We start from the raw sequence: 18,869 nt of genomic DNA on the forward strand, positions 1-18,869 counted from the left end.
TATGTGTGCAAATGAGCATAGTAGTTAAGATCATGTGGTCTGGAGTCATACAGCCTGGTTCCGATCCTCCCTTCCCCATGATCAGATATTTGACCTCAAGCAAGTTACTCAGCCTGTCTGCATGTCAGTGTCCTTAGCTCTAAAATAAAGAAAACTACTATGAGTAATTGTGAAGAATAAATGAGACACTACATGGAATTGGTTGAGGAAGAGCCTGGCAATCTATGTCAGCTAGTATCATCATCACCATTATCAAGTGAGACACGTTATGGACAATGAAGTGCACATTAATTTCAGCATACTTCCATCACTGTTTCATTGAGGGTAACTGTATGACAGTACTGTCATTGAAAATACAAAGCCAAGCTTCAAGCAGTCCACTGAGGCATACACAAACCACTACACAAAGAAGCTCCCCACAGTTTTACTCTAGGCAGGACCACATAATATTAATTTTTTGTTCCTGATACCCTTGCTGCAAATAAGGGCAAAATTCCCTTATTTGAATACAAATGTATTAATGTGAAGGTGAAATAAAGTGAGAGAAAGTTCTAAGCCACCAGCATAAAGGTACTACATTTGGTGGGCAGTTAATTTTAGGAATCATCTTACATGTGCCCCTTGGGACTATGTTCTTTTCTAATGTGTGTTCTTGGTAAGAACCCCATGATCTTATAGGAAAATGGGATTTGTTGGAGTATAGTTCAATGAGCTCATGCAACTCTGTGAGATACATAGCTATAGGCTGTAGGAGGAAGGGGTGATCAGAGTCTTCCAGAATCCTTTCCCACTGGACTACAGATGAGACAGACAAGCTTGATCACACAGCTTGCTATCTTTCTCAGGCTCTCTCCCCTGCATCAGTGACTGGGGCCTGGCTCCTGTTTCCTCTCCCCATCATTCCTGATGTCTGGAGTAGATCATTCCTTGGGTTTCCAGAATACTTTATGCTGGGAAATGCAACTGGGGGTGAGCACTGAGGTACCTTTCAATCCTGAGACTCTATAATTCTTGGAGATACCAAACTGCAGAGCAGTGCCTTCTAATGCCTTTTATAGATGCGGACAGACTCTCACAGAACACTCTAGACTGGAAAAACAAGCACTGCAGAAAGTACTGGAGAATGTGGAAGCAATGGTTAGCTGTCATCAAAGTGGCATAGAAGTTGGATTCTAGAACTGGGTTTATGAGGAAGTTGGGATAGCAACAGAAACAAGATTATGTGGTACGTAGTGTAACAGCTGTGCCACAGTTATCATTAGTCTTGATTTTCAAACTTTCATCAATACATTGACAAGTCAATGACACTGAAGAAGTTCAAGAGTAGCTGTTACATTTCCAGTGATATGTAATTCAGTTAAGTACAATATGGAACCTGCAGTTTAACCAAACACTATATCAAATATACCAAATATCAGTATAAGTTTTTGATAAGGCTAGAAGTTATATGTCAACCCTAAAGGAAACAAAGAGGTTCATATAATGAGCATAGGTTATTAAAAAGAAAAAAAAAAAGCATTGGGTCACCTTGTAGCTTATCATTGTTTTACTTTCTTCGTACTTAATCACTGTTTACAAATGTAATGTTACCTCTTTATCTCTATTATCTGTCTGCTCCATTAGAAAGTAAAGTGTACGGGGCGGGGGGGGGGGGGGGGGTAAGAGCCCTCATGTAACTGCAGCATCTTAGAACAGTGCTTACTTGATACATAGTTCATGTTCAATAAAAATTTACTGGCAGAAAGTTACCACTATAAAATGGTAAGTGATAAACGTATGATAGAATAGCATTTTTAAACAGTACTAACTCAATTGTGTATGCATGTACATTATATGCAAAGAAAAATATGTGGGAGAAAACAAAAATATTAATAGTCATGATTATTTTGAGGTTGCAAATTACGGGTGATAACTGTTTTCTTCCTTTAACTTATTTTTTAAAAATGTATATTTATTTTTGAGAGAGACAGTGTGCAAGCAGGGGAGGGGCAGAGAGAGAGAGACACAGAATCTGAAGTAGGCTTCAGACTCCGAGCTGTCAGCATAGAGCCTGACACAGGACTTGAACTCATGGACTGGGAGATCATGACCTGAGTTGAAGTCAGATACTCAACCTACTGAGTCACCCAGACACTCCTTTTAATTTCTATACTGCCTAATTTTCATATAATAAACTCATGACTTTTATAATCTGAAATAAGCAAAAAAGTTTTTTTCTCAAAAGGATTAAAACAACCTCTTTATATTTTTATGAAATATTATCTTTGAGACCAGCTTGCAGGTTATGTAAAGCAAGGCTTCTCAAGCTTTAATGTGCATACAAATAACTTAGGGATCTTGACAAAATGCAATTTTTGATTCAGTAGGTTTTGTTAAAGAACTGGTCCAACATCACTGCAGAATTCTTCTTCTGCTAATAATTAGTAAAAATGATAAAAGGGGGTCCTTTTTCCTTTATAGGGGACCTATTACTGCCCTTGGTAGGGAGGCTACACAGTTATAAAATGCTTACTTTCCTCTTAGAATATTATGTTTGTCTGTTGTGTCTGGATTCACCATCATGTAAGAACCTAGGGATTTTAGGTCTTAATTTTCTTATGCCAATGTTGCTTGTTTTCCTGTATATTATCATCCCATAAGGCACTCCCTAGCTTGAAGACTATTTCCATTACATGTGCCAATGGAAGGCAAAAACTTAGTAAAATTTGGGGTAAGAGTGAGGGAAGGAATAGGCTTTTTCCAATTAATATACTATCCCTTTCTTGTTTTTTGGGGTCAGTTTTTATTTATTTTTTTAAAAGTTTATTTATTTTGAGAGAGAGAGAGAGAGGAAGGGAGGGAGGGAGGAAGAGATAAGGGGTAGAGAGAGGGAGAAAGAAAGAGAATCCCAAGCAAGCTCTGCACTGTCAGCAGGGAACCCAATGCAGGGCTCAAACTCACAAAGCTCGAGATCATGACCTGAGCTGAAATCATGAGTCAGTCGCTTAACCGACTGAACCACTCAGGTACCCCTGGGGGTCAGCTTTTAATATTCAAGTATAACATATTTTTAGTAAAGTGCATGAATCTTAAATGCAAAGCTCAATGAACTTGAAAAGTGAACACAGGTGCCTGGGTGGCTCAGTTGGTTAAGTGTCTGACTCTTGATTTTGGCTCAGGCCATGATCTCATGGTTTGTGAGTTGGAGCCCTGCATCAAGTTTGGCACTAACAGCGTATGGAGCCTGCTTTGGTTCTCTCTCTACCTCTGTCTCTCTCTGCCCTACCCTGGTTGCACATGCTTTCTCATTCTCTATCTCTCTCTCTCAAAATATATAAAATACATATTAAAAAATAAAAGTGAACACCCCATATAACCACCTGTATGTCCACAGTCTCCCAGGGCTCCTTCTGGAATTTATTCTCCCCCTGCCAAAGGTGACTTCCTATTCTGACTTCTACCAGCACGAATTAAGGTTTGTCTGGCTTTGGATTTCATAAAAATGGAACCATACAGAATGTGTTCTTTTGTGTCTTGCGTCTCTGGCTCAACACAACTCCTGTGAGGTTACCTATGTGGCTGTGTAGCAGCCATTTATTCTCTCTCACTGCTCTAATGATAGTCAATCCTATGATTTGGTCGTAATTTATCCACTCTACAATGGCGCTGTTTCCAGTTTGGGGCAATTACAAAAAATGGTGCCAGGAGTGTTCCTGAACATGTCTTTGGAGCAGATGTGTATTTCTGTTGGGTGAGAATCCTGGATATGTTCAGCTTTGGTACATACCACTAAACAGTCTTCCAAAGTGCTTCCCCACCCCCCCCAATTTACATTCCCATGAGCAGTGTCAAAGCAAGTCTCATTTGCTTATATCCTCACCAACACTTGATATTGATGGCTTTTTAGAAAATATTTTTAGCCATTCTAGTGGGTGTATAGCATATTCTCTTCCTTTTTATTTTTATCTGTGGAAAAATGAATTTTGGTTCTGCTTGTCATTGGTATTTTTAGGGACATGAACCAGTAGTTTTTTGTTTTTGAGAAGTGAAAATATGTACTAGCCTTTTGATCCAGAACTACTGGGCACAAAGACATTTTTATAATAGTAGCACTATTCATTTGTTTTCAAGTCTAGAACTTACAGATAAATATGGGCAGATAATTTATTATCTGTCATCTGGCCAGCCCACCAATATCTGGAAATTCAAAACAGGAAGAGGCCTGTCAGAACGGATACTCTTGGAAGCAAGGGGTGAGTGGGGGAGCACTTTAAAAACGTATAGGAGGATTAGGAGGAACTTGACGGAGGACCAAGGGGGAGAAGAAGGGCGGAAATGGTGGGGGAAAGGGAGAGAGGCAAACCATGAGAGACTCTTGAATGCTGACAAAAACTGAGGACTGATGGATGTGGGGGGGAGGGGGGGATGGGCATGAAGGAGGGCACTTTGGGGATGAGCACTGAGTGTTATGTAGAAACTAATTTGACAATAAACTATTTGTAAAAAAAAAAAAATAAAATAAAATAAAATATGTGTTGTACTTCAAAAAAAAAAATAAATAAAAAAATAAAAAAATAAAAACTTACTATGGGATGGAACAGAAATATTTATTATTATGGACTGTGTATTGTATCTCAGTGAGATATGACCTTAATAAGTAAGTAAGTTCCTACTGTATTTAAATATATACTTTCATTTATAACAAAGGACCAAACATGATTTTTATTGTATATTCCTATCACATGAAGTATTCTTATAAATATGTCCATCTGTTTTGTATTATACAGTAAGTTCATACTAATGAGAATTTATTATACACAAAGCTAGGTTTCACTAGTAAAAATCTACATTACAGACTTTCTAGAAAAAAGACATAGCTTTATTATGTTCATGTAAGGAATGCTTAAGACTAATTGAAATGCTCAGAGGATGACGTATTCTGGTTAATTCATTTTCTGGGAAAAAAACTGGTTAACCGGAAGGCACATACACACTCATCTATAGCAGTGAGGACATTAGAAGGAACAGACTTGACAAAAACCAGTTATTTTGTGGTTTGTGACACTTGATCTTGTGATTTCAGCACTGAAAGTATTCTGATTAACCTTAAGTGTTCACTTATCTGGTTACGGTTAATCAAGACTTCCTTTACCTATAAACTCTACAAGTAAGCCAGTTTTCTCTTATTCCTTCAAAATTTATTTAATGAAGAGATTATAAAGATTTAAGTAGCAATTTTTATAGAAAGCGCTTACAGTCTATAGAATAAAGCACGGAGGTATTCACCAATAAACAGTTACTGTGTCAATGAATAAATGGGTGTTTGAGGATATCTGCCTGGGAGCAATGATTCCTTTATTAAACATTATTAGCTGCCATTATTTTTAACATTTTGCCATGTTCGACCAACATAGACTTTTTATGTTATTAATCTGCACCATATAAAAAATTAAGATGCTGGATTAAGGTAAACTTTTATACAATATTTATAAAATAACAACTTATAAATCAGTGGAAACAATAAAAAATTTTCTTTGTGGGTCTCAGTATTTTGACATAGCAAAAAATATTTTCCTAGATACCTGTTAGTTTGCCAGCTGCCGTAAGTGGTGGAAACAGTGTTGCCCAGAGAAGAGAAGATACAAACCTTCCTTTTTAAAGGAGTCTCCCCGGTTCTTGAAGGGACATCTCACGGCAAGGCTAACTAGTGATTCATGTACTTAACAAGGACGCCCTTCGTTAGAAGAGTCTGTTTTCCTAGATGCCGATGTGGAACTAAGCTATGACTTTGAGTCACCACTTACCATCATTTTGTAACTTGTTCTTATGAATAAAACAACTGGGAACTACACATATCAGTGTGCATGCACAGCAGGCGATGTAAACTTAACAGTTCAAAACTGAGCCCTGAGATCCAGGTCCCTGCTCTCCCCAAGTCCTCACCTCAGGGAAAGGCAGAGGGTAGTCCCATTCTTTGGGCCGTTCAGGCCACAGGACTACAGGCATCTTTGCCTCCTCTTTTTTTCTCTCACAGCTCACGCCTAGTGGGCTGGCCAATCCCGAGGCTTCCAGTGTTCCCACCGTCTCTTTCCATGGCCGGGCCTATCCCCAGTGCAAACAGGGTTCTCTCTCCCCTGGACCGCTGCCATCCCCTCCTGCCTGGCCTCCCTGTCTCCTTGCCTCTCCCCTGGTCCCCCTGGTCCCCTCTCCACACAGGAATCAGAAGAATCTTTAGAAAAACACATTGTAATTTGCAGGAACAGCATTAGAAAAAAAAAATTCCAGCATGATTAAATTTTTTAAAAGCCCGACTGAACTTCTCTTTCTCTCATTATTTTCAGGAATGAAATTGTATTTGTCTCTGTCGCATGTAGTATGCATGAGATCACACTTCTTGCTTCCTTCTATCCATCCTCTATATCAACTTCTTGATTTTTGTTTCTGTTTTGAGATCATGAGAATTTAGGCCCTGCCTACTATTATTATCATTAAATTCATTTTAATGATATATTAATTGTATTAATGTATTACTTGTATATCTTTTTCAAAGCACTATTCTTGCTATTTGAGTTTTCTTTAAAACATAGTTTCCACAATTATTTAGACCTGATTCTGTGTTTAACTGAATCTGAGGTTCACTGCTAGTCCTTTTATACCATGAATTTCCTGTTCTTAAAGAATTTTGTTTCTCTTCTTAATTGGCTGGAATATTTACACATATGTGCTTACATATGTATGTGTGCACACATGTGTGTATATGTATTTAATTCAAAATTATTTTCAAAAAGAGTACTTAAGTGACATATATCTTAAGTGTCTTGATATTTGAAAATGTCTTTCTATCTCTTTGTACTTTGGATGAGTACAGAATTTTCAGGTCACAAATCCCTTGTCCCCGAGATCTTGCAAACGTTCTGTCACTATCTTCTGGCATTCAATGTTTCAGAGAAAACTAAGGTAAGATTAATTTTTCTCTAATAATAGCTTGTTTGTTGTCTGCCGGTATTCTTTTAGGATATTTTGTTTCTGAAATGTTAACATTCCATGAAGCTGTAAAAAGGCACTTATCTTTTTTCATTACTTTTGCCTGGTACTCAGTGAAGTTTTTTTCATCCATAGACTTAGGTCTGTCTTCAGCCCAGTACAGTTTTGTTGTTGTTGTTGTTACTTTGATATTGCTTATTTGTTCCTTCTGGTCCTCTTTGGAAATATCAGTGGCTCATACAGCATTGTATGTACTGCACAACTCTCCTGTGCCAAGGTTCTGCGTATGGCGATGGATCACGGCTCTGTGGGTTAACTCTGTGATCTGTTTTTGTTGATCAGCTTTCTTTTGGTTTTATCTCTTTATTTCCTCTATAGTCTGGAATAACAATTCAAGTTTCCCTCACGTTAGTACTTAGACTTAGGACTGGATTGAGTCTGTCACTTCTACTTTTAATGCAGATTTCAATTTTGGCATTGCACTTTAAGTTTTTTAAATAATCTTTCCTTATTGCATTCAACTCCCTTATTATTTCTGCTTGCTTCTTAGCCAGACCCTTTTAAATCCATGTCTCATTTCACATACCTCAAGTTTCTTTGAATTATGAGAACATAAAGCAGATGTTTTCTAACAATCTGGTGTTTTCTGAAGAAAATACTCTAGCCCAGTGACATCTTCTCCCTTTACATCTTCTTGGATGCTTATTACTCTACCTCACTGCAGAATCATTTCATAGATTCCATGTTATTTCGTTTTTGGGTGCTCCTGTTCTTGAATGATGAGATGGCCGCACAAAACTGTTTAGGAACAGACTGGATAGACTCTCCTTGCTTGTATTTATTCACCATTTTGTTATTATTAGAGTTCTCCTTGAAGATTTTAAACTGGTGTTCGTAGTTGAACTAAATCTATTTACTACTTAGCTCAGGAACTCAGTAGGGAAGGAGCTGGAACTGTGGACAGTCACAGCATGAGAACTTCATCTCCACATCATTTCTTACTTTGTTTGGAAAAGCCATCGCAATGCGGCCACTTGGCATTTGTTTGATCTCATCTTCAAGCCAAGTATAAGTTAAGGCTGGGCTGGCCCCTTTCCCAGTGCTGTTTCCCTTCCAGTTTTCTGTTTGTCGTAGCCACTGCATAAAATCTAGATCTCCCCGGCCCCACTGCCCCCAGTGTTGCTACTTTCAACAGCTGCTGCTTGGCAGTGACAAAACGGAAGTCAAGTGATCTGCTTCTCACCAGCTTTAGGGCTCTTGCATCTATGCCCCACCTCACCAAGTAAGAGACGTCAACTTGATTCTGTTGGGTTTCATGTACTTCCTTGCTAGTAATGCTATTTCTTAGGGAGGTTTTTGAATTGTTGCTAGTGCTACCATTCCCAGGGTCTCTTCACACTCCATTTAGCAAATATTCTTCAAAGCTTCTTGCATGTCACTAGCACTCTTTCCTAAATTCTACTGTCATATGGTTTTTCACTGTTTACAGCTTTTTGTTATTTTAACATTTTCATGTTATCCAGTGAAGACCAAGTTAGATGCCTGTGCTCAAGCAGCCTGGAAGTTAGGACTGTATTTCTCTGCTGCACTTGGTTGAAGTTGTCCCCTCATGGCCATGGATGCCATGTGCTGAGAGCTGAGCCGTTCAGGTGCTAGGAAGAGTAACTGGCATTTTACTGTTCTCCCTGAAATGCAGACATTCCTTGACATGGCTGCTTCCACCTTTCCTCTCTCTTTGCTCTGTAGTCTCAGCCTTAGTCAACACACCTTATCTCTTGGCTGGACTGTTGCTCTATACAGATGATGATAAGAATGCAGATATAGATATGCATATGGATATGCATTCCTATCTGGTCCTCACCTTGCTCCTGAACTCTGGATTCACATCTTCAAATCTCATGCTTGACATTTTTATGGAGGAGTCCAGTAGTGAGAGAAACATTATAACATCCAAAGCAAACATCTGCTTTCTCTACAAGCCTCTCCTCTTCCTGGCTTCCTTATTTCTGTCCTCTAGGGCTTGAAAACCTCACTGTTCCCCTCACCTCACATTCGATCAGTCTCTGTCTTCTTATCTACCTTCCTGCCCAGCCTCCAAACTGTCCCATCCCTTCTATTCTTCACTTCCATAACCTGGTTTGGGTTCTTATCACTTTTCACCTGGATAACTGACATAATTTTAATGATTTGATTTCCAGGTTCTCCCACCTCTCTCTTCTCTGACACCTTCTCTCTTTATGGTTATGAAGCCTCCTAAATAAGATATAACTAACTATACCATTCCCTTTCTCAGTGATGTTCACACTCCTCATGGCTTATAGAATAGAGTTAGCATGGTGCTTAATGCCCTTGGGGGTTTACCTTCCCCCTTATTTTCTCTCCCTCTACCCCCAACCCCACCCCAAACTCTGAGCTTTAGTCCCTAGAAAGTTTGTCATTCTTCAAACAGCCTTGTATTGAAGGCTTCTTCCTCTGCTCATAGATTCCTTCTGTCTAGACCAGAGCTATGCAAACTGCCTTCAGTGAGCATACACTTGTTACTAGTCCATGATAAAATAAGTAATAGAAATGAACAGTAAGCATTTGAAAACTTGTATGGGAATTTGACAAAGTACTTTTATGCTTGCTGAATCTAGTATTAAATAAAATGGGTTTGTATCTTGTATGTTAATTTTACATATTTTTTCCCCCAGTAATTCATTTCTGTTTTATTTTATAAAAGCCTTAGTCCATGACTGATGAAAAACACTTGGCCTCTCTCCACAGAAGGTTTGAGAAGCTCTGGTCAAGGCTCTCCTTCCATTCCAATCCTTAGAAGAGTTACCAATTGAAACCATGCTCATCCTTCCTGGCCCAGCTCAAATGGTACTTCCTCTGTGAGTTTTTCCTAACTGCAGCCTAGAAATTACACACACATTTGTCTACATAACACAGCACTTTATTTAAAAACACTGCTGTGGCATTTACTATATTGTATCCTGTATTAAAACTACACATATATATTCTTTCCTAGGTCAGTGACTGAAGGCAAAGACCCTTAGAAAAAATAGATATTCAATAAATGTCTACTGGATGAAATACAGTTAGTTATTTTAAACTAAATAAAAGGAATGAGGAAATGCCTTCCATTCTTTAGATATGAGCAAAGTGGGTGCTCAGAATAAAGTCTAAATTCCTTGCCTGGCACCTACCTGCCTCTTAGCCCCAAGTCCTTGTGTACGTTTTATGCTGAATGGAATCTTGCTCATACTTGAGACCGGCCCTCAGCTCACACACGAGACTGTACAATGTCATGCCTTTGTCTATGCAATGTCCTCTGCTGGGGCATTTTTTCACTTTCCTTTAACTGGCTAATACTCATGTATCCTTCAAAAGCCAGCTCATGTATCCTTTCCTGAAAAATCCATCCTAGAATCCCTTTCCTCTGGGCTTCCACTGTATTCTCTATATCTGTCTACCTAGATACTTACCATACTCAACTGAAATGATCTGTTCAGGTACCCATCCTTCCCATTCCTCAAAACCATAGCCTTCTTGAGTACAGGGACAGTATCCCATGAATCTTTGTGGCCTCAGCGCCAAGCACAGTGCATGTCACATGTCAGTGTTCATTTTGAACTACTCAAGGGAAAAAAAGGAACATAATTGTTGGTTCATGGAGATATCATGCTAGCCAAAGCAGCCAGAGAAAGGCTAATTTCATTTAGCCTGAGAATGAAATTACTGATTGTAGATCAGCAAAACACTGGGGAGAAGATATGATTAAAATCGGTGGCTTTTTGTGGAATGGATATTTTCTTTTGTTAGGGAATGATGGAATCAGAGATTCAGATTCTGAACCAAGTATAATTAAAGTTATTATAGACTGTATTCTAATAAGAAAATTCTTGCTATTGATTCATAAAAGGTCCAATAAAACCCAGAGTCTATGATATTCCACACAGGATCCAGCCAAGAAGCAAAGAGAGGTCACTGGTGATGGCCATCTTCACTGAGAAGGATACGTGCTGCTGCAAAGACACACTCATTGAAGCAGACATCACCAGGAGTGGCAGCAACATTCCTTTTCCTCAAATCTCAGCTAGCGACCGGGAATCAATGCGTGGGCTTGAAGTTGTACTTTGGAAAGTACAGCTTCAGATGATGATTTGCTAGTTCCTGGCCAGACTTTCTGCTGTTCACCAAGGAAACACCCATACTTACTGGGATTACACAGCAACCTCAACACAGCTGGGAGCTATTAGTCAATCAGAGCCACACAGGACTGGAAGAAGATGGCAAAAAGGGGACCAAACAAAGCCATCTTGTTTTGGTAACAATCTAAAGATTCATATTCCACAGGAGGCCGTCTCTGTCCTTGGCCAGTGGCTGTGCTTTCAACTAGCACATCTCTCTAAACTGAGGACTAGAAGGTCCACCTGAGAATAACAATCCTGTGGATTAAAAAAATATCTATATGCAATAAGGGAAACACTTGAAAACGCTACATCAGCATCAGGATAATGATGCAGAATGTGTCACGAGCATATGTGTGAATGATACTTCTTATAGAATTGTAGAGTTGGCAGCAGATAACAGAGGCCTCACAGGTAATAGGGACCTGAACTCTGGGCTCAGATATCTGGTTCTCTAGTCATGACCCAGAACAAGTTACATCATCTTTCTAGTCTTCAGTTTCCTCAGTATACAGAGGGAACAAAATACCTACATTTCAGAAGAAATGAAGAACATAATCCCTACTGGTTATCGTAAGAATTAAATAGCATAATGAACATAAAGAATTTGACTGGGTGTCTCGCTTGCAGTCCAGGCTGGTGAGTATTAGCAAATACAACAGAAATAATGATGAAACAGATTCTTCTGTAGAGAATGCTATGTGCTAGGGTTTCAAATGGTTTACATGTCTCATCTGAATTAATCTGCATAACTGCTCTAGCATCTGTCATTCCATTTTTCAGAACCCAGGCTGTCTGGCTCCAGGGCTGGCACTATTAGTCACTAGGTGATGATGACAATGATGATGATGTTGATGATGATGATGATGGTGGTGGTGACGGAAGATATCTTGATAATGATGTTGATAATGCAAGGCAACTAGCAGACTCTCTGGCACATGGTAATTGCTCAGTAAATGCTTGCTATTATTAAAATGCTTGTATTATTTGTGAAGATTTGTAGGGATGGTAGTTCTACGACCATTTTAGGTATTCATCCATGGATTACATCATTTTTATTCCTTTTCTTATATCTTAAAGCTCTTTCTTGCTATTATTTAAGCCTATTTTCTCTTTTTCAGATTTCCAAGGAAGAAGAGAAAATATCCTTGAAATAATTAGTTGCTCTATTTCAAGATATATAGAAAGTTATTAACCCTAATCCCTTTATGGTTTTTTTAATAGGTGCCAATTTCTTGTTTTCCATCCATTTCATCTTATTTGTTGTTTTTCTTTGAGCCCTTCACAATTTTCTTTCACATCTCTCTTTCAGGGAAGAAAGAAAAACTGGGCAGTTTCTGATGCTGGTCTCATTGCTGTGCACTTTAGCAGAAGGGTCATTCCTTAACGGTAACCCTAATTCTAACTCAGGTATAACTGGTGTCCTATTCGAAGAAGTCAGACTCAGAGCCTGGAGTCTGTTTCAGATTCTGTGTCTCCCCCTCTCTCGGCCCCTCCCCCACATGCACTCCGTCTGTCTGTCTCTCTCAAAAATAAACATTAAAACAAATTTTTAAAAAATATATTCTCATATTCCTCTCCAGTGCAATGAGTTATCAATCTAATGGTCTATTTGTACACAGAGTAAAACCCAATGTTGTCTGCACATTCTCACAGAAGCCAGGGCCAGATCATGATCTGGTCTTCACGATTTTGATAGCTTTCTTCTTTGCCACGTCCCCCACCACGTACATGTGCTTCAGAGTCAAACTGAAAAACTTGTACTTGTATATCACGTGTCTATGGAATGCCCTGACTCCTCAACCATCTGGAAAATCCTTAGCCTCTCTCAAGTGTGAACTCAAGCATTATATTCTCCACGAAGCCCTTCTTTGTTCATTCCACAGCATCGTGCACATACTTTCCCATAGAATGTAAGAAATCGTTTGCCTATTTATCTTCTTTGAGTTCCTTCTTTGAGGGCAGGGGCTGCATTTTATTTTTTTATCCCTAATGTCTGGTGTGCATCAAGAACTTAAGAAATGAATGACTGACTAAACCACTCATTCTTCAGTTTTAATATGAGCAATATCTCTCATCACCCTCATCTCCTGTGAACCACTCATTTTGGCTCTTATTCACCTTTTGCCTTGCCAAGGAGATCAGAGTCCACCCAGAAGTTGCCCTCAATGCCCAGGGTGATGAGTGTCTTTACTGGAAAAAATCTAATCTTTCAATGTGTGAAATTTGTTCACACTATTTGCATATGGATTTTTTTTAAAGCAAATTCCCCAAATAACAAGTCTTTGCCTAGGAAATAAAGAAGTTTCTTAATCAGTATTTTAAGGGGCAACAGCAAATATTAATGGGTTCTGAGGCAACCACAGTCTAAAAGTGAAAGAAAAAAAAAAGGCAGGCAATGCAGGGGCAGGGGGAGCATTGGAGGAGAAGCCAGGAGACATCGCGAATGCACACCCTGGATGATCTAAAATGCTCCTGTCTATAGTCAATGACAGTGAAATGATTTGTAGGAAAAAAAAATCTATCTGTGGATTTCTAGTAGAGGTGGGACACTGATAGATCTTATATATGAGAGGAATCAGGGAGTCTAGGGTCTTCCAGGATTGCTGGTCAAATTATTGCTTCTTGGACAGGATAGGAGAGGTCAAATATTTCCCTCGGAGAACTGACCTAAGAAGGCCAGGGGATGGTCTATAATTTTACACAAACATTTTGGCATGGTTTACTTGTTTCTCTGACTGGTTGATTAGAGCTTGGATAACTTTTCTCCAACAGTTTTGGGATGGGGCCACCTTTGGGCCCAGAGTATTTTCTTAGTCCATTATTGGAGATTACCTGTAAATTATCCAGGATGATGCGGAGGGAGTGTACCTGCCGTCGAACAGCACCTGAGAACCTTTCATAGGTTGCGGCATCATACTCACTCATTTGGATCTCCTTTAGCCTGAAATCAGAGAGGGTGAAAAAGACAGTGGCTGAAATCATATGTATGTGGTCTTTTACATCCATTCATCTGCCCCTAGAACTATAGCAAGGTCCTTGGTATCTGACGCTGCCTTGAAGGAGAAAATGCACGAAGCAATGTTTCCAGTTAGGAGATTCTGAGGAAGAAAATGCCAGTGGTAGGCTGGTAAAGAGTTAACAAGTAGACTTCCAGAACAAACCAAACCAAACCAACAAAAATCCCTGATTTATAATATTTGCTGATTTCTATGGCATGAATACTCCAACCATGATCAACTCCAAGCTACTAACAGTAAGATCACCGAGCACTGACTTAGAAAGGAATGTGCACAATTGACTCTCATGAGGCAGTGAGTCAGCTCTACAGCAAACCACTGCCATATCCTAAAGACATGTCACGATGTTGGCAGCTGGTCAGTTCATGTGGCAGGTTCCTAGAAGAGCTCCGTGGGTTGCTTTTAGAGACCCAGGACATCTATTTGGTTGGCCAAGATAACAGTTCAGGCCCAAGGAATGTAATTTAATATGTTGCCATATAAATACAAGAGTTTTCTAAAATTGCTGTGTACTTCTAGTAGGATAATTGTGTTTTCATATTATTGTGGCTTTGAAGTTCTAACTCGCCAGCACAGTGCTTCTTTTTATTGTTCTTCATCATCAGCTTCCACTGCAGCGCCAGCAGCACATTTGCAAATCCCCAAACACACTGCACACCCAGAGCTCAGGCTTCTCCCTCATTGGGAACTCCCTTTCTCTATCCCTTTGTCTCTAACTCTCACTTACTCTTCAGGACTCAATTCAATAAGGACTGCCTCTAGGAAGCCTGCACTGATCCCAGGCCTGTTTTCTGTGGTCTCACAGCATTTTGTGGTTCCCTCTCTCAAAGCATTTATTACCCATCCAATACCTGTCTGCTATCTGTCTTCCCAAATTGGGTCCCTTAGGAGAAGGACTGAGTCTTCCTCATTTTTATATGTACAGTGTCTAGCATGGTACCTAGCACATAATAGGTGCTCAAAATCAAATGAAATGACTGACTGAAATAAAAAAAAAAGACTCGGGATTATTTAAAATACATCATCTTAATCTAATCATAAGGAGAAGCTTCATTCACGGATGAGGCATCATCTTAAACTAATCTTAAGGAGAAGGTTCATGCATTGGAGTGAGGCTCTCTTGGGCTTTACAGTGTTGCATCCACAATACACTAATTTGATCACAAGTTTCTGTAAGTTTCTATAAATGGAAGGGTGCTGATACTAGGCCAGGCACTAATGAATGCATGTCTGTGAAGCTTAGCGATGGCACAGTCTCCTAAACTGCTGTGCGTGCATGCATGTGTGTGTACACGTGTGTGCAGTGCTCGAGGTGTAGATCTTGCACGCACAGCTGAAAGTCTTATCTAAAATCTAGATTTATCATCTCCGGCTGGAACAGAAACCCTAGACGCCGGATGAGAATGAATGGTCTTTCTTCCTCCATGTCAGGCCAAGCACCGGGAAGAATCCTGCCATTACGGGGCAGAGTGTTAGAGGTTTACTAGAATCACACGGTAGGCGTAACTGCCAAGGGCAGATCCATAGTTCCTGCCCTACCACCTGGAAGGTTCAGCTAACACCAACTCAGGTTTCAAGATCCCGCCTGAAGGCACATCCAATGAGGTCTTACTTGATCCCTTTGGTATCCTTCTGATTTTATTTGTTTGTTTGTTTATTCTTAAATAGTTTATTGTCAAGTTGGTTTCCACATAACACCCAGTGCTCATCCCACACGTGCCCTCCTCCGTGCCCATCACCCCCCTTCCCCTCCCCCCCATCCTCATCAGCCCTCAGTTTGTCCTCAGCATTCAAGAGTCTCTCATGGTTTGCCTCCCTCTCTCTCCCCAACTATTTTTCCCCTTCTTCTCCTCCATAGTCCTCTGTTAAGTTCCTCCTAATCCTCCTATACGTGCAAACATATGATATTTGTCCTTCTCTGCCTGACTTATTTCGCTCAGCATAACACCCTCAAGGTCCATCCATGTTGCTACACATGGCCAGATTTCATTCTTTCTCATTGCCATGTAGTATTCCATGGTATAGATAAACCACATCTTCTTGATCCATTCGTCCGTTGATGGACACTTAGGCTCTTTCCACGTTTTGGCTATTGTGGAGAGTGCTGCTATGAACATTGGGGTCCATGTGCTCCTATGCATAAGCACTCCTGTATCTCTTGGGTAAATTCCTAGCAGTGCTATTGCTGAGTTCTATTGTTAATTTTTTGAGGAAACTCCACACTGTTTTCCAGAGGCACTGTACCAGTTTACATTCCCATGAACAGTGTAGGAGGGTGCCCATCTCCCCACATCTCGCCAGCATCTAGAGTCTCCTGATTTGTTCATTTTAGCCACTCTGACCAGCGTGAGGTGGTATCTCAGTGCGGTTTTGATTTGTATTTCCCTGATGAGGAGGGACGCTGAGCATTATTTCATGTGTCTGTTGGCCATCTGGATGTCCTCTTTGGAGAAGTGTCTGTTCATGTCTTCTGCCCATTTCTTCACTGGATTATTTGTTTTTTGGGTGTGGAGCTGGGTGAGTTCCTTATAGATTTTGGATACTAGCCCTTTGTCTGATATGTTATTTGCAACTATCTTTTCCCATTCCATCAGTTGCCTATTAGTTTTATGGATTATTTCCTTTGCCGTGCAGAAGCTTTTTTATCTTGATGAGGTCCCAGGTGTTCATTTTTGCTCTTGATTCCCTTGCCTTTGGGGATGTGTCAAGTAAGAAATTACTGCGGTTGAGGTCAAGGAGGTTGTTTCCTGCTTTCTCCTCTAGGGTTTTGATGGTTTCCTGTCTCACATTAAGGTCCTTTATCCATTTTGAGTTTATTTTTGTGTATGGTGTGAGAAAATGATCTAGTTTCATTCTTCTGCATGTTGCTGTCCAGTTCTCCCAGCACCATCTGTTAAAGAGGCTCTCTTTTTTCTGTTGGATACTCTTTCCCTCTTTGTCAAAGATTACTTGGCCATACATGTGTAGGTCCAATTCTGAGTTTTCTGTTCTGTTCCATTGGTCTATGTGTCTCTTTTTTGTGCCAATACCATACTGCTTGATGATAACAGCTTTGTAGTAGAGGCTAACGTCTGGGATGGTGATGCCTCCGTTTTGGTTTTCTTCTTCAATATTACTTTGGCTATTCGGGGTCTTTTGTGGTTCCATACAAATTTTAGGATAGTTTGTTCTAGTTTTGAGAAGAATGCTGGTGCAATTTTGATTGGGATTGCATTGAATGTGTAGATTGTTTTGGGTAGTATTGGCGTTTTAACAATATTTATTTTTCCAATCCATGAGCATGGAATGTTTTTCCATTTCTTTGTGTCTTCTTCAATTTCCTTCATCAGTTTTCTATAGTTTTCATGATACAGATCTTTTACATCTTTGGTTAGGTTTATTTCTAGGTATTTTATGGTTTTTTGTGCGACTGTGAATGGGATCAGTTTCTTGATTTCTCTTTCTGTTGCTTCATTGTTGGTGTATAAAAATGCAACTGATTTCTGTATGTTGATTTTGTACCCTGCAACTTTGCTGAATTCATAGATCAGTTCTAGTAGGCTTCTGGTGGAGTCTGTTAGGTTTTCTATGTAGAGTATCATGTTGTCTGTGAGAAGTGAAAGTTTGACTTCTTCTTTGCCAGTTTTGATGCCTTTGATTCTCTTTTGTTGTCTGCTGCTGATGTAGGACTTCCAGCACTATGTTAAACAATAGTGGTGAGAGTGGACATCCCTGTCGTGTTCCTGATCTCAGGAGGAAAGCTCTCAGTTTTTCCCCACTGATGATGATGTTAGCTGAGGGCTTCTCATAGATGGCTTTTATGATGTTTAAGTAAGTTCCTTCCATCCCGACTTTCTCGAGGGTCTTTATTAACATCTCGAGGGATGTTGTCTTTTGTCAAAGGTTTTTTCTGCATCCATCGACACAGTAAATCCCTCTGGTAAAGCTGATCATTCCTGTTCATGAATCTTCTATAGACATCTACTATGGAACCTCTGCATGTTACTGCTTTTACTAGATATGTCTATTTCCCTTCATCATAGTGTTTTTCAGACTTTATTTTCCACAGGAGGAAATATGCTTCACATTGAGATTCAGTACATATAATCACAAATGAATGTGTGTGTGTGAGTGTGTATAACTAAACCAAAATAAAACAAAAAATACATTTATTACATGTGATTTACTACATGGATATTTTCTCTTCTATTCCTCTGGGAGAAGAAATTGTCTTATTTCTTCTTTGAATCTCTAGTACCATCGTGATGCCCAGCACATAGTACCACTCAATAAATGCCATCAGATAGCACACTGAAAATACTATCAACAGGTAAATAACAGCTAAACAATGTTCCCCAAGGTGACATGCCAAGGGGCCCTTCTATGTTTAATTTACTTTCTGTTCTGAAGAACAGCTAAGAATATGTGTATAGGACTTGACCTCCTAACAATACCTCTTATGTTTGCTTTTGGCAGTCTCTTAAACCTCTCTATAAATTTTCATTAGATTAAGTTATGTCTCAAGTCTCAAGGCTGACAGAAGCTGGGCATACTACTCCCCTCCCCCCCAAACACCCGCTCTCCCACTTCATACACAGGAAGCTAATACACTCTGTCCCATAGAAGGAGATTAATACTTTTCAAAGAAGGGAGGTTAGGGAAAAAAAATGTAGATATAGCTTGTCCTTAGCAGGGAGAAAAACACACACACACACATACCCAACATTCCCCC

General features: G+C 39.7%; 1 protein-coding gene across 3 annotated transcripts in view; it reads right to left on the minus strand.

The window, feature by feature from the left end:
• Positions 1-18,869, minus strand: part of VWA8 (von Willebrand factor A domain containing 8) — a 349,620-nt gene that overhangs the window by 22,334 nt on the left and 308,417 nt on the right. For all 3 annotated transcript variants that reach the window (XR_005532644.1, XM_039257082.1, XM_039257083.1), the window contains exon 40: positions 13,974-14,082. Coding sequence is in view for 2 of the 3 variants with exons in the window: in XM_039257082.1 (XP_039113013.1) it covers positions 13,974-14,082 (109 nt within the window). In the remaining variant the exon portion in view is untranslated. The remainder of the gene's footprint in view (positions 1-13,973; positions 14,083-18,869) is intronic.

The sequence above is a fragment of the Hyaena hyaena genome, unplaced genomic scaffold (genome assembly GCF_003009895.1).
Source record: "Hyaena hyaena isolate Hyena2069 unplaced genomic scaffold, ASM300989v1 scaffold_598, whole genome shotgun sequence".
Lineage (NCBI taxonomy): Eukaryota > Metazoa > Chordata > Mammalia > Carnivora > Hyaenidae > Hyaena > Hyaena hyaena.